Source organism: Psammomys obesus, unplaced genomic scaffold (genome assembly GCF_907164565.1).
Source record: "Psammomys obesus unplaced genomic scaffold, mPsaObe1.curated_primary_1811, whole genome shotgun sequence".
Taxonomy (NCBI): Eukaryota; Metazoa; Chordata; class Mammalia; order Rodentia; family Muridae; genus Psammomys; species Psammomys obesus.
Genome location: NW_026594136.1, coordinates 12,767 through 34,424, shown reverse-complemented (window position 1 = coordinate 34,424; position 21,658 = coordinate 12,767). Strand labels below are relative to the sequence as shown.

Here is a 21,658-nt window from a genome sequence, read left to right as displayed (position 1 = left end):
TTTAGAATTTCTCAAAAGATGCTTGCTGTCAAAGTTTTTTTTTTTTTTAACTGAAATGTTATGTCCTGCAGACTGACAATTTACAAAATCTTAATTAACAGCAGCAAGTTCTTAATTTCCAGTAAATCTTCCACAGCTCTTTCTGGAAACTAATAGATGAAATAGCTGCAGACCTACTTTGGTCAAATACTTTGTTATTGAAATATACATATGTATATATATTAATAGAACCAAGTATATAAAGTGACATTCCAAGAATGGATGCATTTACAGACAGTAAAAATAAACTGTATGTCATGGCTGAACATGATCATGATGCCTTTGAAGACATTCTGTAAGAGGTAGGTGACAAGACTTCTCTGCCATCTTCAAATGTCCCCGATTCTACATTCATCATTGTGTGTCTCCTTTGTGTAAGCCCAAAGATGTTCCATAGCTCCCATGTTTTCTGTTTTTGAAGGTCACCAGCATGATGTTAAGTGGTACACATTTTTTGGTCACAAAGAACAGATTCTGCCCATAATTTGACTCCTGGTGACAATGACGTGGAGGACCGCCTTTTTGTGCTTTTCGTAGGCCTTGTCTTCACCACAACTGTATCTACGATCATCCTCCAGTTATCTTTGTGCATGAGAGCAAACCACAGGCTAACATTTCTTCAGCAAACATTGCTTAAATGCAGAAGGCCTTTGAGAGAGAATGCATCCCTTTGCTAATTTCCGATTTCCATCCTGGCACTGCACGGTTCTGGTGTGCCAGCCCGTGTCACAGGTCCTAGAGCAGGCCAGCCATGGACCTGTCACCCACTGCAGCTGTGGGGTATGTACTCCCACTTTGTTGCTGCCATGGCTAATGACAGAGTTTACGTTCTGAGTGGACTTCTTGGGAACAAAGAAGCTATAGCGGACATCTAGTGCTTTCGTTGGATCTGTTGCCAGGATCTGCACTATCAGAATTTCTTTTGTGGCTGAATAGCCCATCCCATGCAAAAAATCATCTCTGTGGCTCCATCCGCTGTAGTTCATGACTGTGCCATTGATATCTATGATCGTCTCTGAAGTGGAGATCATGTACTTGCCATTGATAAGGTACTCGCCAGATTTCTTCTTTAGAGCTAAGTAAGCAGTGAATCTAGTCTGGTCTTTGGCCTTGAACTGGCGGACTTTTATGTGGGTTGCTCCTTCAGGGATCCTCACAACATCAGTATAACCCTTACTGTGGGCAGAAATGTCCACGTGAGAGGTAAAAAAAAAAGAAAGGGGCAATGAGATAGAGTTAGTATATGCCTACACGTGGATAAACATGTAGAAGTTTTCTAAGTTTTCCCTCATCTTGACACACAGCTTTTGCTTCTTCATCTTATTATTATTATTTACAATTTATTTGCTTTGTATTCCAGTTGTATTCCTCTCCCTCATTTCCTCTGAGTCCCTCCAAGTCCCACACTCCCTCCCTCTTCCTCCTATATCCCTCTTCCCTAGTCCACTGATAAGGGAAGTCCTCTTCCCCTACTGTCTGGACCTATCCTATCAGGTCCCCTCAGGACTGCCTGGATCCTCTTCCTCTGTGGGCTGGCTAGGGGGAAGTGATCAAGGAGCAGGCAATTGAGTTCATGACAGAGACTGTCTTTGTTCTCCTTACTAGGAAATCCCACATGGAGACTGAGCTGGTGTTAATGTGTTTAAGTGATTAAATTTAGGTTGACTTTAAATCTTTTAAAAGGACAGAATGAAATTGCAGTAACATTATATCTGCCTTTGTTGAGATATTCAAAATTATGGTGATGTTAATAATGTTTACTTATTTAAAATGGAAAAAATGGATTTAAAAATTTATATGATCATTTCATCTTACTACATTTACAAAGATATTTTATGTTCTTTCAACACAGGAACAGGATAGGTTATATGTGAGTATAAATAAACAAATCTGTCTCAATCTCATAGCAATTTTTAATGTTTTAAAATCCTGATATTGAGCTAACTAGCAAACATTTTAGTATTCCCTAATTCTTGTCCCAGGCCAGGTAAAACTTTGTTTTTCAAGGTGGGCCACAGAAGTCATTCTTAGAGATCTTCTCCAATATGCAGGGTTATTTAAGAGCATGGCTTCAGCTACTTGTTGGATTGGCATCAGGACAAATTAAGCTGCTGTCCCTAGAAGCCTTACTAGATTTTTTTGGGTCAAGAAGCTAAATGAAAAGTAAATCATGAGTACTTACTACTATTTTTAGAAAATTAGACTTTAATGGCGTATGCATTTTTGAATGTTTAGTCTTCACCCAAAATTATGACAAATTGAATAAGGTGTTTTAGTAGGAAAAAATTAAGCTGGCATTAAAAGATACATCATCAGCTCAGATCATCTCTAATATGCACAATCTTGTTGAACTCTAGTACAAATGCAAATTAAGTACCAGGAGACTACACCAATAAGAAGGACTCATCTTTTGCCAAAATCTGTGCTTTTTAAGAGGGTAAAATAAAGCATAAATGTTTATTATTAGTTAATATAACCCTAAATATGTTATAGTTATTTAAATAAAAGCAACATTCCATATGCATATTGGCTAACTTATGAAATTAAATTGATTATTTTCTTATTCTCAGTTGAATTTCAATATTGTATGTTAAAAATCTAAGTTCATATCCCCTGGCTTGAAGAGGAAGCTCATTCTCAAAAGAAGTCTGTGTCTACCAGGCATCTGATCTGCAGTAACTACCTCATACTTGTGTCAGAACCTCTGAGTTTTGGGGTGAGCAGGATTACTTGGAGATATTGCTAATTCTGTCTACCTGGATTTATGATCTTTATTTTTGCAACATTATGTAAGATAAGACTGTGTTCCTCATTTTTTTCTGGTAGCTTCTAATATTGACAGATGGTACATAAACCTACAAGTGCTTCGAGTTCAGAATGACAGTTAGAAATGATGCCATATTTTACACAGAAGAACAGGAAGTGAGAATATAATAAAAATCTTTAAATGGCAATATTACCGAGAACCTCATTGTCAGCGCTGGCCTTAAAAGGAGACCTTGTGTCTAAATAAATTTAACTGTTATAAAATATGACCAATAAGGGAAGAGATTTCATGTGTGTCCATTGTCTTTATTATGAATATATTCATCACATCATGTGACTTCAAAAGCACACATATTAATAACAAATTCAGAAAACTTAAAATTTGCATTTAGCATTTTAAAAAGTTGTTTTTAACTTTATGTTGAAGAACACGTAGGATACAAATAGTTAGATATTACCTTAAAAACTAGATTTCTCATTGTAAGTCACATTCTTTATCATCTTCCTTCTCTACTGCTTTTCTATTTTTCTTTTTTCTCTTCCTTAATCTCTTTCTTTTCTTATATCACAAAATGTCCCTCACACTTCTGACCTCAAGATAGCCTCTGCTTTGTTTTTGCATTTAAACACTACGGTGAGTTACGTAAGTTTTAAACTTTCAAACTTTAGTATCTTCATTTGTGAAATAAAAGTTGGAGGTGCTAGTCTGTTAGCTGTCTTGCATATCTGAAATGTGAAAAGATACAAAATCTAACTGGATCTTCGGGACTGGTATAGATGATCCAACGTGGCCAAATGATTCTGATTTCATTATTTAGGAAGAAAAATAATATGTATTTATAGTCAGAATAATCCTTCAGCTATGCATTTTAAAATCATATTAATCATCATTTTCGGCTTATCAAATTAGTGTGACACTTAGTGCTTTTAAAGATCTCTTGTTGGTGTGGTTGGCAGATCACTGACAAGTTAAGGAAAACAAACACCTACATCGGCATGCAGGCACACTCCACCCACATGGGAGAGGTCCTTCAGACCCTTTAGCTGAGTCAGCCATCCTTCTGAGGGCAGAATTATGGTTGATGCCAGAAGCTGCACTTTCTAGTCTCACGTGTTTAAAGCAAAAGTGAGACAGCAGGAGACATTGCTGTGTGTCTGTCCTTATGGCGTGGACAGAAACCAGATCATGCCCTATAAAATGGGATTGTTGCTGCAGCACCTCAATTAACTTGCATTTTGCAGGCGGAAATGTTTTCTGAAGAAAAACGCAGAGTCTAGCGAGAATTTGTTTGTTACAAAAATAGTAAAGAGAGTCAAGAGTGGCATCTCAAACCTGAAATCCCAGTACAGAGAAAGATGGTGACTTGATGTTCAAGGTTTCCCTGGTCTACATACCAAGGCCATGTGTCAAAAAGAAAAAAAAAGATCAATAGAAGCAATGGAGGAAGGGAGGGACAGAGGAAGTAGAACATGTGGAATTGAGAAAGGAACATCCTGGTGTCCAGTGGAAGTTGGAAGAGTGAGTGAAATATTTTGTATACATGTATAAAATATTCAAATAGATTTAAAATATCATGAAAGGGTCCGAAGGATGGCTCAGTGGTTAAGAGCATCACGTATACTCTTCCAGAGGATTAGGGTTCAGTTCCCAGCACCCATGTGGTAGCTCACACTTTCTATACCTCCAGTTTCTGGAGGTCAGATGCCCTCTTCTGGCTTCCTCCAGTAAAAGGCACACAAATGATACACAGACATACACAAAGACAAAACACCCTTATATATAAAATAAAACAAAAATATCATAAAACTAAGCTAAGGCTTCCCCACGGGAGGCTTTTGGAAAGGCAGCGCTGTTGGGCACCACTTTATGGAACGATGCACTCTTCTTTTTGCTCTCTAATCCCAAATTCTCAGCTTCACAACTATTGCAGGTTATCTGCTTCCAGAGGCATTGAAAGTTTTCATCAGGCACAGGGGCCTATCCAGCTCTTCTCCCCAACCCTTCTCATACCCTGAATGCATTGTCAAAATTACCTTAGACCTTTTCCTACAAAGACATGATGAGGTAACACCTCTCCTGTTTCAGCTTTGCAGGCCTCTAAAACCTGGTTTAATTCACATGGGGGTTAGGATGTGATGGTGTTACCTTTTCTTGTTGAAGGTCCCAATAACCTTTGTACAGCTGGAGTTGTCTCCTCCACACACTCCACACTTGTCATACTGCAGCTTTGAACCAATGATGCCATCACAGCCAGTTCTCACGCACCTTCCTCGGACACACACAGAGTTGCTGTATGGCCGACATTCAGTCCCATCTGTAACCTGCATATGACAAAGATATCATCTATAGGGATGCCTGGGGTTTGGAACTTTTGGTTCTTTTAATTATGGAGAAGGTTGTAATTTGTGACCTCTTATTGTAATAAATTATACTCTTAAAAATAAAGTAGACATTCCTCAGAGGCTAAGAACATATGATGCTCTCACAGAAGACACAACTCCACTTGCTAGCATTCATGATTGGTGGCTCACAGCAACTTGTAACTCCAGCTTTAGGGAATCCATTGCCTTTTGCCTTCCCAGGCACCTGCTCTCAAGTGTGCATACCAACACACACACACACACACACACACACACACACACACACACACCACATACACACAGTTAAAAAAGAAAATAAATCTTTAAAGCTAAGCCATCACAAAGTTGTCAACCATTTAATTTCTAAGTAGGAAAGATGCATAGTGTGTTTTTATTCGGAAGATCTGGTTATGTACTTTCTCTCTTGAACTTCTTGCCTAATATGCGTGGTGAGCCAAGCACTAAGCCCCATTTTATATTCATGGCACAGCCACATTGTATCACATTCACTTCTCACGTTGATGAGAAGAATCTTTTAACTTTGCATGAGATTCACTCCTGTAGCTATCTGAGCATTAGAAGGCTTAAAACTACAAAGAATCCTCTCTTTTGTTTAATTGTTAGTTTAGCAGCAAATTATATAATTCAGACCTATTTAAAATCCTGTCATAGTAATTGCCTGTTGAACCTTCAGGCATCAAAGCAAAGACAAACAGATTCATGTACAAAATAAAACTTGGGCAGGGGTGTTTTCAAAAAGTTTGGGAATAGAGTGAATACTTGGTTCTGAATTCAGGAAATAGTATATGTTGTTGTTTCAAAGCCATTTAAAGCATAGAATGTACAGAAACTGTAGTGTGCTTGTGTGGATACATGTCCAAACATATTTAAATATGCATTTTAAATTTGTGTGCATATGATTCTTTCAGATGTGTGTATGTGAGTTTGTATTTTTACTTGTAAACTGAAGTAGAATATCCCTCAAAGTGTTAATAATTCTCTTCCTTGTTATAGTTCTAGCTTTTCATTTTTATTTCTGTGTAGTGTTCTAAGGAAAATGTATTACTTTGCAACTAAATAGATATATTAAAATATACATGAATTGGACACTGGCTGATTTTTTTAATGGTATCTAGTGTAGAGACATAGTTATACAGACACAGCTGAAGGCTGATTTCAGAGGTGTCATAGTTTTGATAATTAGATAGTGATTGTAAATTGCTGCGTGGTAGAGAAAATAATAAAAAATCCCTTTAATATATTTAGAAAATGTTTATCTGTGAAAACATGGAATAAGCACGTATGTATCTTGTAATGTAAGTGACCAGGAGGACTTTGATTTATGATGAAGGTGTAAGATTTATTGAAAATTTTTGTCAGAGACAATGACCTTAAAACTTATCTTCAAGATTGACCATATAAGTTCTTAAGTAAATGGCTGGGACATAGAAATCTTTCTTTCCAATAGTTCTCTCACAAAATTTGCCTGGTAAATTCATGTTCTTTCCTAGGCTATTTTGAAGTTAGTATCATAATTTATCTTTTCAGACAGTGAACTAAACTTTTTAAAAAGTTGCTTTTTAAAACATGTACTTGTTCTGTTAACATGTTTTTAATCCATTGCATAAAATTTGAAAATAAAGAAATTATAGAGATAAAAATAAAACTCTCCTCTGTGGCCTGGAAAGGCTGCTCTCCCCTCAGGGGTAGGTGATCAAAGGGCCAGCCGCTGAGTTCATGTCAGAGACAGCTCCTGTTCCACTTATTAGGGTACCAATTTGGACACTGAGCAGCCATAGGCTACATCTGTGCAGGGGTTCTAGATGATTTCCATGCATGGTCCTTGGTTGGATTATCAGTCTCATTGTAGATCTCTAGGCCCAGATCTTTTGGTTCTGTAGCTCTCCTTGTGGAGCTCCTGCCCCTTCCAGGTCTTTCTATCTCCCCCTTCTTTCTTAAGATTCCTTGCATTCTGCCCAGAGTTTGGCTAACTCTCAGCATCTACTTTAATATACTGCAGGATAGAGTCTTTCTGAGGCTTTCTGTGGTAGGGTCCTGCCAGTCCTGATGAGACCTGATAGGCTATGGTGAGATGGAAGGGGAGGACAACCACCCCTATCAGTGGACTGGGGGAGGGACATGGTAGGAAAAGGAGGAAGGATTGGATTGAGAGGGGATGAGGGAGGGGGCTACAGCTGGAATACAAAATGAATAAATTTTAACTAATAAAAATTAATTAATTAATTAAAAAAGAAATAAGAAGCATATTTTCTTAACCAGAAGAAGGGCTAGCACTCACAGTGAAGTTAGGAGCTCTTCTATTTAAAATAAACAGTTCTACGAAATATCAGCACAAGACATGACTTCTCTATAACCATATTTGTGCTAGCCAGATTTTTTTGTCAACTTGACAGAAACTATAGTCATCTGAGAGAAGGAAAACTATACTGAGAAAATGTTTTGGGTTGTAAGCAGGCTTACAGAGAATTTGTTCTTTTCTTTTCTTTTCTCTTTTTAGGTTTCTGCCTTACCCCAGAGGTGCCCTCCTTCAACTCCAGTAATTTCTGTTAGTATTTTTCCCTCCCTCCTTTTTGTCACCTGACCCCTCCTATTTCTAAACCATCTTGCACCTAGTCCACCCACAAAATTTAGTTGATTTATTTTTCCCACAGAGGTTCTTGAGCCTGAATGGTTGGCCTAGGTCCTCGGCATGTATGTTGTGGCTAGTTAACTTAGTGTTCGTGTAGGATCCCTGACAGTGTGAACAGGTGTTGTCTTTGACTCTCTTGCCTGTTTATGGGACCCTTTTTCTTCAACTAGTTTGGCTTGTATAGCCTTGATACGATGATTATGTGCCTGGTCTTATTGCTTGTTATGTTGTGTTTGGTTGGTGTCCCTGGGTGACCTGATATCTTTTGAGGAACTTACTCATTAGCCACAGACCACTCCTTCAAAACTGCAGTTCATCTGCATTTTAAAACATTACATTCTTTGAGGGGAGGGTTAAGGTTAATTTGAAATGAATGTCAGTATAAAAGTTGTGATGAGGCAAATTTGGCTAAGATTGCAAAAACTTTGTATGTTGCAGAAAAAAAAAAAACTCTCCAAAATCTAACTGTCCTGAAAATAATCACTGTGTGCATTGGACATTTATATACTTTATTCTATGAAGTAATTTCTACCCAGGATGCCTAATCTGGACAGAGCGAGGTAGTTACCTTTGGAGAAAAGACCACATAGTAGCCAGTGCCCTTGGCTCTGCAGGTAAGCTTGCATACGTCTGCTGGCAAGACACCTGCATACTTGGGAACCCATTCCACAAATGTTTTGACTCCTTTGGCATCAGACTGGTAGCCATTTTTGGCTTCACATTGCTCATGACGAAATGATTTACCTAGAAAACAAAGCATGTGACATTCATAACTCCTTAATTCCTGTACTGAAGAGTACTTTATGTACCACTGTTTAAAGTGCCTTCATATAAACAGAACTGAAAACAGAAGTGTTGTCTCTCAGTTCCTTGGAGACACTGCTGTCCATGACGACAATTTAAAAATCTCCCCCATGTTAGTCATTAAATTACACATGACTGTCTCTTTCCAGTGAGAGATTAATGTCAGTTCTCCAGTCTCCCTTGTTTGTTTCTACTAATACAGGGACTACAGATGACAGCTTGCAGCAGCGTACCATTAGGTGGGCAGGGTGTGACGCTGCAGGAGCGGTAGATGGCCCTCTTCCCGGTGCAGTAGCGGCCGCTGTTCCGAGGTGCAGGGTTATTGCAAAGGCGGTAGGCGAACTGCACCCCTCCCCCACATGACCGAGAACACTGGCCCCAGGGGCCCCAGGAGCCCCAGTTTCCATGGCTTGAGGTCTGAAACAATAGAAGATATTTTAACCCTGTTAGGAAACAGCATCCCACATGTATGTTGCAGCCATTTGCATGTGTCATCCCAGCGGAAGTGTATGTATGCTCCAATTAAGGAAGGGACTGCCGCCCATTTGCAGTGCTAAGCAAGTCATCTTTTCTTCCGGACCTTGTTTCAAACAGCAGAGGATCTAAAGTGTCATTCTAAGCAATGAGCACATGGATTACATCCTGTTTTCTCCAGCCATTGCATATCCTGCCTTCTGATACTGTAAAAGTCTTGTTCATAACCGCAGATACCTTTTAACATTCTTTGTACTTTCATCTTGGACCAGTAATGGAAATCGTTGGTCATGCTGATGCTTTCCTATGATGTTGGCCATTTACATTTCCTCCCTTCTATTTAGTCCTCAAATTCTGAGGTCCTGCAGTTGAGATCACACATTCTGCCTATGATAGACTCTCCCCCATACAGGAAGGCACTTGAGCGGGGCTTGACTAAATTCACAACTAGATGTGACAGACAATCAAAGGTACAGCCTCTGTGCTCACACACTCTACGTGGGAAGATCAAGCCTAGGTACCAAACTCTGAGTTTTTTCCTGTGGAGACAGTGCAGAAGGAAGCTGAGAGACTATATTAGGTATAAGCTATTTTGGTTAGGAAATACGAGCTCCTAGTCACCTGTTTCAGGATATGAGACAAGACACAGGCAATGAGAAGTGTCTATTGCATTGTGAACATACTCTTGGGGGCAGCCTCTAGGACACCATAGCTCCTAACATAATTCCTAACAGAATTGTCTGTTGGGAAAAAGTGAGCATTTGGAATTGTACAAGATATAAGCAAGGACCATACTGTCTGCACTGTCACTGTTTCCTTACTGACCTTCAGTAGACATATTCTGATAATGTTAATGAGATTTTAAAAGTGACACAGAGGCTCCGCTGTCAGTGTCAATCTGGTTTATTTGTGAAATCCTGTAATTTAAAAAAAAATCCCTGTTACTTGCATGTTTTCCTTTGTTTGGTTACAATCAGGGATGCTATGAGCAGAGATGAAATTTAATAAATTAATGAAGGACAAACCCATTGAAGGACAAAGCCCTCTGGTGACAATGACTATGCATGCCTGGAAAATTAAAGTACTCTGTTGAGTCTCTAGGCTTCAGTTGATAAGAAAACCACTTACCGAGTAATACTTTTTCTTAGTTTTGTCCACACATTTGCCCTGGAGGCAGATTCTGCCCTTCCCACAGGGTGTGCCCTCCACTGCAGGCAGCTTCTTGGTCAGACACACCATTTGGCCTTGGCGTACCACAGCACACCACAGCCGGGCACAGACATCCATGCCAGGGCACACAGAGTATTCAGGCCCAAATGTCAAGTTACATTGCTGGGTGGCATCATAGGTCTGTCCTGGGAGCTCCTCAGGGCCCAGAATCTGCTTCCGTGGTAGGTCTAACAAACAGTTTCCTAAGAGAATAAGAAAGATTTAGAATCAAGCTAGGTTTAGGTATCAAATGTCTGTAATCAGGGTCCTGAAAATGAAATGTTTCAGGAGGTGTAACTACAAGTCTGTAGAGTGGTCCCCTTGATGCAATAGGCAGGACAGACCATCTGTTTACGTTCTAAAATTCTTAGAGTGATGCGCTCTTCACCTGGCTATAAAGATGGAGGTAAGGCTGCCATTGCTACTCCTCCCTATGACTATTTTGTAATAAAGTAGTTGTAAAAATAGTCACCGAGGAAATGAGGAGGGGCTTGAAGGAACTCTAATGGGGAAATGCATAGTAACTATGATACTTACAGTTTTAAGCAACAACTCATTGATGATACTTCACACTCAACAATTCTGACTGCCCTTGTCACCATGTGCCCATAAACCTGTCTCCCAATCACTAACTTATTGAACACATAGGCTATTCTAAACACGAATAAGATGGTAAAGAATAAAAAAAAAAAAAAATCGGGCAAGCACTGTTCTGTACCTCAATATGCTACTAAAGTGAAAGAGAGGCCAAATAAATATTTCTTCCAGACTGGTAAAATTTTTAGCAAAAGGCTTTCAACTTCCATTGAATAAAGTAGTGATTTTTTTTTTTTTTTTAAGCAAAGATCTGTGGTAAATTAGACCAGAAAAGTCCTAATTTTCACCTTTGTATTTATGCTAGTCTGTTTATCATGGGCTTGTTGAGTATCTACAGCGGCAGCCAAAAGCAACTGAAGTCTCGCTGCATGCCGTATGTGGAGGTGGTGGGGTCAGGCAAACAGAAATGCTGTGGAGGATCCACAGAAGCAGGAACTTCTTCTTTTCATTCAGAATGCTTCCTTAAGAACCCAGTCCCAGGGAACTGTTTTTTGTTTGTTTGTTTGTTTGTTTGTTTGTTTTACTATATACTCAGGCACAGGACCTCACTTCTGTGTTTTTAATTATTCTGTTCACTTGATTATACAATTAAACACTGATTATAATAGCAATAACAGCTAACATTAGTTATACATTCAGAATTCTTTACATATATCAACTTATTTAATTCATAGGAGGTCGGCATACTCTTTTTATTCATCTTAAAGACAAGTCAGGAAATATAAATTGCAAATTTCACATCCAGTGTTACATAGTAATTAGGGCTTGTGCTCAGGGGCTGCCATCCTTCTGCCACACCATGTTGTCTCTGTCAGGCATATAGAAAGATGTCTCCTTTTCTTTCTGAGGAGCTGACGCATGTAGATATACCCTAAGTGATAAATATTGCACCTAATGTTAGACACAGCTGGCTTTAAGTCTAATCCTGCTAAAATTTTGCATGCTTGTGTGCTCCTAGCCAAACTAGTTAACCGCTCCCTAATTTATGTATGGGATCTATGAGATGCTTACATTTTTCACTGTTTACTGTAAGGATAGAATCAGGTTTGAAAAATTAAAGAAACAACAGAAATAGGTGAAACAATGCTAGTTGGTTCTATGCTCAAGTGAACTGGGCAACTATTCAGATATGTTAGTCAATACCTTTTATCCCCCCAAAACTCTTCCACATTCAAATCCTTACACTGAGAAAATAACTATTCAGCATGTTTGAAGTGAACTGCAAACCTTTTTTTTACAACTGCACTCAAGTTTCTATTTGTCCATCTGTGATAGAGCCATTATATGAAAATGAATAAATAGCAAAGTTCCCATTTAACTGGGCCAGAGCGTTTGAAGAGGTAAAGCTTGTTAAGGCAAGCCAGAAAAAGCATTAAAAACCAGAATCTCGCCAAAGAGAACTTAGAGAGAAAAACATCAAGTTAAAAGAAAAACTAACATCAAGTGAAAAGGAAAGAACGATAGTAAAACCTCACTAAATGTTCTTTATGGGACAAAGGAAGAGCAGGCACTTTGGAATGCTGGAAAAAATGTTGTCTTCATTGCTACATGAACCGGCTGCTGTGTAAACCAGAGAAGCCTTAGCAGATTGCTGATGTTAGGACACTGTCAAAAAATCTTAGAATCAGCGAGAATGCTTTTCAGGTCTTCAAAACTGCTGTTTCACTGGTCTTTGTTTTCCCTCTAAAAAGTAGACTGTGTACTAAGGTATTAGCTGGGAAGACTCAACCATGTGTAGACAAACAAGGCACAGGTATACCTTATTTTTCTTTTATTATTATTTATAATTTATTCACTTTGTATTCCTGTTATAGCACCCTCCCTCATCTCCTCCCAGCCCTATCCTCCTGCCCTCTTCCTCCCCTATTCCTCTCCCCTAGTCCACTGATAGGGGAAGTCCTCTTCCCCCTACTGTGTGACCCTAGCCTATCAGGTCCCATCAGGACTGCCTGAATTCTCTTCTTCTATGGGGTGGCTGGGTCTCCCCACTAGAGAGAATTAATCAAGGAGCAGGCAACTGAGTTCATGTCAGAGACTGTCTCTTCTCCCCCTTACTAGAAAATCCATATGGAGACTGAGTGTCTGTGGGCTACATCTGAGCAGGGGTGTAGGTCTTTTCTATGCATGGTCTTTGATTGATGCATCAGTCTCTGCAGTCCCCCTGGGTCCAGCTGTTTTTTTTTTTTTTTGTTTGTTTGTTTGTTTTGTTTTTGTTTGTTTGTTGTTTTTTTTTTGGCTTTGTTAGTCTCCTTGTGGAGCTCTAGTCTCCTCCAGGTCTTTCTATATCTCCATTCTTCCATAGGACTCCCTGCTCCCTGTACAAAGTTTGGCTGTGAGTCTCTGCATCTGCTTAGACCTGCTGCTAGGTGGAGTCTTTCAGGGGATACCTGGTTTTTGAACAAAGAAGCCAAAACAATACAATGGAAAAAAGACAGCATCTTCAACAAATGGTGCTGGTCTAACTGCATGTCTATAGGTAAAAAATGCAAATAGATCCATACTTATCACCCTGAACAAAAGTAAAGTTCATGTGGATCAAAGACCTCAATATAAAACAGACACACTAAACCTGTTAGAGGAAAAAGTGGGGAAGAGCCTTGAACACATTGGCACAGAAGACAACTTCCTGAACAGAACACCAAGAGCTCAGGCTCTAAGATCAACAATCAATAAATAGAACCTCATGAAACTGAAAAGCTTTTGTAAAGCAAAGGATACTGTCATCAGAACAAAAAGATAGCCTACAGACTGGGAAGGTATCTTCACCAATCCTATATCTGACAGAGGGCTCATATCCAGATCAACCTCATTTACAGTGAACCAAAATAAGTCTTCATCTCAAGATAGATACACAGTCACTGATACCCACCCCACTTTACAGGAGATGATGAGGGGGAAGACTGCAGAATGTAGGCAACTTGGAATCGATCTTTGATAAGGATACTTCAAGATGGAAAGTGTCTTTGCAAAGCTTAACTCAGTAGAATTAAAATAACACATTTTCTTTAGAAGTCACGTGGGTGTAATAGTTTCTTGTTTAAAATAAAATTATTTCCTTCGTTGGGTGATTGACATTAAATCACTGCTATTTTTTTTTTTAAAGAAAAATTGGTCCCTGCATTCATTTCTGCTTTCTATGTAGTATGCACTTTAGTAACTTGTTTTTATATTTAATGATTTTCTTTTGTAACAAAATAGTATGGACATCTCTACCACATGGAAACCTTATGCCAGGAAATGACAAGAATCATTATAGTGCCTGACTGTGAAGCTTACAGTACACAGTATTTAAAACTGATGGAACAGCGGGTTATCCAATCCATGCCTTTCACTTTTAGAAGTACATATGATATGGAGGTGGACTGAAACTAGGAAATGACTACTCTTTCAGCATTTTAATTTTTTTTTTGCCTTTATTGGAATCCAACTGACTGTCTACTTCTATGTTACCTTCTCTATTCTTACTTTTAGTCACTCCTTCATAACCAGTAAGAGCTGGAGGGGACAGGAACTCCACAAGGAGAGCAACAGAACAAGATATTTTGAACACAGGAAACTTCCCAGAGACTCATACTCCAACCAAGGACTATTCGTGGAGATAACCTAGAACCCCAGCACAGATGTAGCACATGACAGTTCAGTGTCCAAGTGGGTTACCTAGTAATGGGAAGAGGGACTGCCTCTGACATAATCTGTTTGGCCTGCTCGTTGATCACCTCCCCCTGAGGGGGGAGCAGCCTTACCAGGCCATGGTAGAGGACAATGCAGCCAATTTTGATGAGAACTGATAGACTAAGACCAGAAAGGAGAGGAGAACCTCCCCTATCAGTGGACTTGGGGAGTGGAATGCATGCAGAAAAGGTGGGAGGGTGGGATCAGGAGGGAAGGAGGGAGGGGCTTATGGGGGGATACAAAATGAATAAGGTGTAATTAATAAAAAATTAAAAAAAGAGAAAAACGAAGTTTATATTACTTTGAAATCCTACATGGTCTTGGTTCTGTTCTAGACTGCCAAATTGTGCCTTCATCCTTTCTTTTCTTTCTCTCTTTCTTTCTTTCCTTTTTCCATTTTCATATCAGGTGTATATAAAGTGTATACAAATAAGAACAAGTTGGCAGGCATTTATTCAGGGATGTGTATTTCTCCATACATACAAGCCTAAAAATCTGAAATAAGGTCAACACCTAAAAGCCAAAAAGAGTCATTTGAAATAGGCAAAGAAAAGAACATGATTCTTTCTCCTTTGGCTCTGCAGCCCACCAGTAAATGAAGGAAGATACAACTTGCTTCAGAAATAGAACTTAAAAGGCTCAGCTATTTCAGAATGTCTTCCATGTTAATGATAAGGAGAAATTATAAGACTAAGGCTTTTCTTAAAAAAAAATTAATCTTTCACCTTGTCTTTTCTTCTGGCACTCAGGTATAAGATTGAAAATTGACCTAAATATCCATAGGTTGAAAAAAACTCAATGAATGATCCCAAAGAAGCACTTGAGATCTCACAACATTTTCTCTGCTCACAATTTGTTTCTAGCTTCATATTCCTGACTTTGCATACTCTCTCTAAGGCCCTTGGATGAATTACTAAAATTAATAGTGAGATGTTCATTTCCTCTTTTGGGTCTAATGATAAAGGAACAAGAACATTGTCAGGGGAGCAGATGATGCTGACCAAAAGTGATTCTAGGAGTCTGCAGTTGGTAGGCATATTGTATGCTTATCATCATATATAACAGTAAGTGAGGCTAAGCTTTAAATCACAGCTCATCATTCCCTTAGAGTTAATTGCTTCACATTTTCAAAAAGCATATTTATTATGAAAAATCATGATATATCCTAACAGGCTTCACATATTCTTGACGTCACTTTAAAAGCTAACTTTATGCTTTGATTGCTACTCCTGGAGTTGGAAATTAAGAAAGAAGCTAGACATATACTTTTCCATTACTATTTTCTGTCCAAAGTTCTGTGACTGTTGAGTGGCCATTGCCTCAGCTATTTAAATAAGTGAAAAGATTTTTTGGATAAATAACCATCTGTACATTTCCTTTATCAGCTCAGGTTGCTAGTGTTCTTGAGTTGTACCCACTTGGTCTTTCTCATCATCTGGCAGAGGACTTCTGGATGTAGCAAATAAAGTTATTTCCCTGGACCTCATTGAAGGTTAGGAAGCCTTTGGTAAAGGAAATTCAATAACTTGCCTTCCTTGCACAATTTCTCTGCCTGAGCTTACCCTTATTTCAGAGGCTTGTGTTCCCAGCCAGCTAACTTGTATAACTACTGCAACATTTCTGCAAAGCCCTTGGCCAGAGGTTGGGGAGTCCCATGAGGCAAAGCTACTCCTGTTCCAAATCTCAAGTCTCCAGATACAGTTACTTTGGACTGTGCACTTTGGCTTTCCAGCCATAATCGAACCACTGCACATTTCTCCTTTGGCCTAAATCAGGAAACACTCAGTATTAATGAATTTAAATCTGGCGGTGGCAGTGTGCTTCAGATGTTCAGTTACTTATGGCTAATAATTTAAGAAATAAATCAAATGCTTTGAGTTTAATTTGACTCTAGCTTTGCTTTGCTTTGCTTTAACACTGCTGGAAGGGCAAATAGGAAGAAGGTGATGTCACAGCAAATGTGTGTTTCAGGTCATGTGCTCTTTGGGCATCATCAAAATACTGGACACATTTGTTACAAAACCTACTTAAGCAGGACATGTTTTGTTGCCTCAATTTAACTTTCCTAAGTAACTGAAGTCCCTTTTCTCTCTGTGTGACTCACTGCATCTGGCCAATGTCTATTGGTCTGTCTAGGAATGACACTAGCATGACAGATGTCACATTGTTGATGTTTAGTAAAATGGGATCAGGTCACTACACATTATTATTATTATTATTATTATTATTATTATTATTATTATTGTTATTATTATTATCATTGGATTTAGGTGGGCAGTTTGCTGATTTTGTTACTGTTAAGACAGTAAAAAAAAAGAGTGTTATGCTATGGTGTGATGGAATCTGTTAGTCTCTGAATTAACCTGTGTCTGTGTGCTTGTTTTTTGTTAAAAGCCAAAGCAATGTTGGAAGCATAGTTATTGTACTGAAAGTAAGATCTTATATTCTACATACATGAAATAAAGGAATCATTCTCAAATTACATACAAAAAATACAATTCCATACAACATTGTAGCTGAGCTCATACACACGCAGGGTGAAAAGCTGACCTATTTTTGCCATAAGAATTTGCTGCCTTAGCAACTTGATGCGTTTGCTTAGAGATTCAGGGTTGAACTCAGGCTCTTGGAATGTGTAATATATAATTTTAAAATAAAATATTCATGCTATTTCTTAAAAATTAAAACAGCAAAGTTAGTGTCACGATTAGAGAGCTAAGATGCTACCAGACAAAGATATTCTGAGGTAATGATGTACACACTGTGTTAAGAGGAAGATACAGGGAACCACCCACTTCAGGATTTGGCCACTACTATAACTAAACTAAAGAGAACTGCCATTTTATTTTAGTCTAAGGAAAGGTCTAAGTGTCTGAGTATTGTTTCTAAGTCTTTTGTGACATAAGGTATCTTATAAGGTATCTTTTCTACTATTGGAGATATTTATTTTTTATTGATGAGAATATTTGTTTACTTATTTACTTTGAGGCATGACTGTGCTATACACCCATGGCTGTAGCAGACTTCACAATCCTTGTACTTTAGCGTGCAGAGTGCTGCATTTAAAGGTTTGCGTTACCATGCTGCTGATATAGGGAGAACGTCTAAACAAGGCTGGAACTAGATTACTCCCAGGACTATGAAATACAAATTCAAGTATCAACAAGAGCTTTACCAGTTCAATAGTAATACAGGAAATCATGAAGTAAAAAATGCACTTTGGCTACACGCTATAAAAAATCACTTTGTAGCAAACATCCCGGTGTTTGAAATGAATTTAATTTGTTAATTGCTTTAACACTGTTTAGTCAAAGTTCAAAATGCCTAATACATTAAGAAATTAGGTTTTTATAAATCAAAACTTTGTGAAACTCAGGGTAAAGATGGTTATCACCGATTCCCTTAATTTAGTTTGGAAAATGACCCATAAGATCATTTTATGAAAAATGTTATCTCCAAAATCCAAAACTTATCCACCTGCTTCTGAAAGAGACACATTTTAATTCAGCAGAAAGAAGACAGAACACCCTCTTTCCTGAAAGATGAGAAAGCTGATGTATGTGCTCCCAAGGATTCCTTCCAAGCCTGCATGTCTAGCCTGCCACATTTCTATGATGTTAAAACAGTAAAAGACAAAGAGAAATTTGCAACAGATTGTTTTGAAGACTACTTAGGGAGTGGGATTTATTATTTCTAGAAATTGTGACTTCCTCTGTACTTTCATAAGAACTACAGCACTAATCCTAGTCTTACAGAATTTAATAAAGTATGCTATGCTCTTGAACTGCCTGGAAAGGATAAAGCCAGCAATTTTCCTTTGAAGCTCTTGAAGTCTTTTCCCACCATGGCTTTGCTATTTTTGTTCTGTAGTTTTTATTCCATTTCCAGGAGAATCTGCTGTCAGAATTAAATCAAATTCTTCTAGTCAGTGAATATGTAAAGAGCTTCCTCCCCTGGTTTTCTGTTGCTATAAAGAGAATCCAGTAATATTATGTCCTACACCTTCACCAAAGCCCTATAATAGATATGCAGCAATTTATTCTGAGAGTCATATTAACATCATGCAAACCAAGATGTCTGCCAATGTTCTCACCGGAACTTAGTGGTGAAAGAGGAAATAAAAGCCAGACTCTCAGGGCATCCACTGCTCGGCATTCTGTGTGGTCTCCCACACTGTTTCCCTTTTGAACTTTTTAAGTCAACAGCAAAAATACCATAGCTGTAATGCCACCACGGATGCTGGCATTGCATGCCAAGAGACAATCAATTTGCTCGCTTCTTTTCTGACACTGTCAAAACAACCGTTGTCTCACAGGGCAAGCTGAGCTTCATGAGGCCATCATGGTGCAGAGCTCCTAAGAATCTAAACTTTTTTTCCTGAGCCTATGTTGTCCAGAAAGCTACATACCATGACCATCATCCAGGAATTCCGTGATAGTGGCTGAAGTACATTTGGACCAGGGCTTGGATGCATCAATGCTGGTGAGGATGGAAGACATTAAACGCTTGTCTTCTGTGGAACCAAAGTTCTCTTCGCAGAATTTGGAATCATCATGAGAGAGGCCAAGTAGATGTCCTAGGGGAGAGAAGACAGAGTGCAAATGACAGAAGGAAGAAGAGAATTATCAATCACAAATTACTCTGAATTTCTATTTCTACCTGGCAAGTGCTTTAGCACTTTTTTTTTTAAAAATTGCAACAAATCAAAGTTGAGTTTAACAGTCTACATATCCAAACTGAAACCCCAGGCACATGCAAGCTGCATTCTGTTGTGAAGTGGTTGCTTTGGGAGAACATTTAGATGAAAATTGGAAAAGAAAATAAAAAAGTAGATAATCCCAATGTCCATCTGGATCACATATGCTCACTGACATGTAAAACCTTATTTAGCATCATGAATTTAGGAGGCTTCTGTGAGATTATGTCATAGTCTCACCACATATTATTTTTATTGTTAGTGTCCTGCCTTCTCTGATCAGTTACAAACCCTAGCAGATCAAAATGCATTTCTCACATGTACTGTTAAAACCTTTGTATGGGATGTAGCACTTTGCAAGCTGCAAAGCATAGATGCTTTCTGAATGGCGGTGACTTCTGCTTTCTTTTTCAAGTATGTATGTCATTCTCTAAATGACCCAAAAGACAAAACCAAATAAAAATAATGTTTACATGATTTTTCTGCATGAAATATCAGCCCTCTTCATGCTTCCATTTATGATAGTTATTTAGTCAATTGTAGATAGTTAATAGTCTCACAATGAACCTATTTTGAAAATATGCTTACCTCTACAGTATTATGAATAAAAAAATCAACATAGTTGTTATGAAGTACTAGAGATGGATGAAGAACCAGATGCCAGGAAGATGAGTAACAGTTCTAAGGCACATGGCCAGGATGTGTGTGTGTGCTTCATCCTCCCATGCTTGCTGCTAAACCATTGCCCTCTCATCTCTCCAGGTAGTAATTCTCAGACTGTCAGTATCCTCAGATTCTTATAATCTGAGTAAATTGCTTCTTGTTACTCAATATCAATTTTTCCATAGCCTAAGGGGGGGTTCATCAACCTTCTTCTACAAATCCAAAAGGCCTTTAAAAATTCAAGTAGCTACTTATTTTACCATAGCTTTCAGAATCATATGAAATCCTCAAGATCATGTCTAAGACACTGCAGCAGACTCGTCACTTTTTCCTGAGATTCTTATATGGCAAATGCAGGGATGCTGGCCATCCGATCAAGAGTTCCGTCAGTGCAGAGCAGTGCAGCCCAACAGAGATGCAATCTTTCACAGCACATTCCAGCTACTTTGGGCCAACTTGTTAAATCACTGACACCTCATAACAAAATTATTCACTATGCAGCTGACCGCTTGTGTTTGAAATGAAGTGACTACAGTTCACTGACCTTCCAATTCTCCACATATTTGTGCTATTTATTTGCTATTGACTTCAACAGCATTTACAGAATTTACTGGGCAAGCAAGATTTCTCTGAAAAGCATCTCCATTGCAACTCATAACGAGTTTGGCCAGAAGCATGAGTATTTATCAGTTTGTGAAATGTGACCCCAAATAACATGGGAAGCAAGATCAGCAAGGGCCTCTTTAATTTTTGAATGCTATACAAAGTTTTTTTAAAGGAGTATCACAATTCATAGAAAACATGTTTGTTAAGATTACTGAAAATTACCTAATCTATCCTGCTCTTGCTGAAAATTCACCCTGTAGTCCCTGGACTTTTCCAAGGTAGAATCTTTACCAGCCAATACAATGGAATATACTTGGAAGTTTCATAGTGGGAATTTATGTTTATATATTTATAAAGAAAGAGGGAATGTGCCCAATGAAGTATCTGTGACAGGATATTTAGTCCAATTTATGTTTTAAATTTAACAATATGTGCTTCTTTTTGCATTATATTTTCTAAGATATTCACACATGTTTCATGGAGCCAGGATCTTTCCTTCCAAACTGATATAAATAGAATTTTCCAAAGGCATTTTTATTATTGCATCAATGGATTTTTCACTTCATCTGGAGGGTGTGTGTACTTTTGATTTATATAGTATGTATGGCAAACATCAAATTCACTTCGAGGGTCTGAAGAAAGTGTCTTGCTTTTGTTTCTGTCACACACAGTGGTAACTCCTATAAACTTAAAATTTTAAATTATGTCAACCAGGCATGTTATTTTAAAATATTTTGGCACAATTTGATAAACTATTTAGCCGGTTATTTCATATCATACTGTGATTTTTTTTTATGGTCCCCTAAACTTAGCTATCTAAGTTAATTGCCACCAAAGACACATATGCAAGTTCAACCATAAAAGATTGCCCATTTAAGCAAATCTTAGCTCCACTTCTGCTACAGTGTAAAGGACCCTTGTATTTTGTAAGATCCCTCAAACTGGAGAGAAACGCTGCTGGAGGTCATCTGGAAGACTGTTTCTTAAAGGCAAACACTCTATCCTACATGGAGAAAACCTGTTAGTTGCCTGGGTGGGGAAAGTGTGTTCTCTCAAGGCAGCAAGAGTCATGGTTCTGGAACATTTAAGAACCCCACAAACAGTCAGACAGCTTCAGAGTA

The 21,658-nt window shown here is 38.4% G+C and overlaps 1 protein-coding gene across 1 annotated transcript in view; it reads right to left on the bottom strand.

Annotated features, from left to right (window-relative positions):
• Positions 1-51: 51 nt before the first annotated feature.
• Positions 52-21,658, bottom strand: part of Adamts5 (ADAM metallopeptidase with thrombospondin type 1 motif 5) — a gene marked incomplete at its 5' end in the record, with an annotated part of 29,357 nt that continues 7,750 nt past the window's right edge. The window contains 6 exons of the mRNA XM_055617893.1: positions 52-1,215; positions 4,952-5,127; positions 8,385-8,560; positions 8,854-9,037; positions 10,223-10,506; positions 18,981-19,148. Coding sequence (XP_055473868.1) covers positions 648-1,215; positions 4,952-5,127; positions 8,385-8,560; positions 8,854-9,037; positions 10,223-10,506; positions 18,981-19,148 — 1,556 coding nt within the window. The remainder of the gene's footprint in view (positions 1,216-4,951; positions 5,128-8,384; positions 8,561-8,853; positions 9,038-10,222; positions 10,507-18,980; positions 19,149-21,658) is intronic.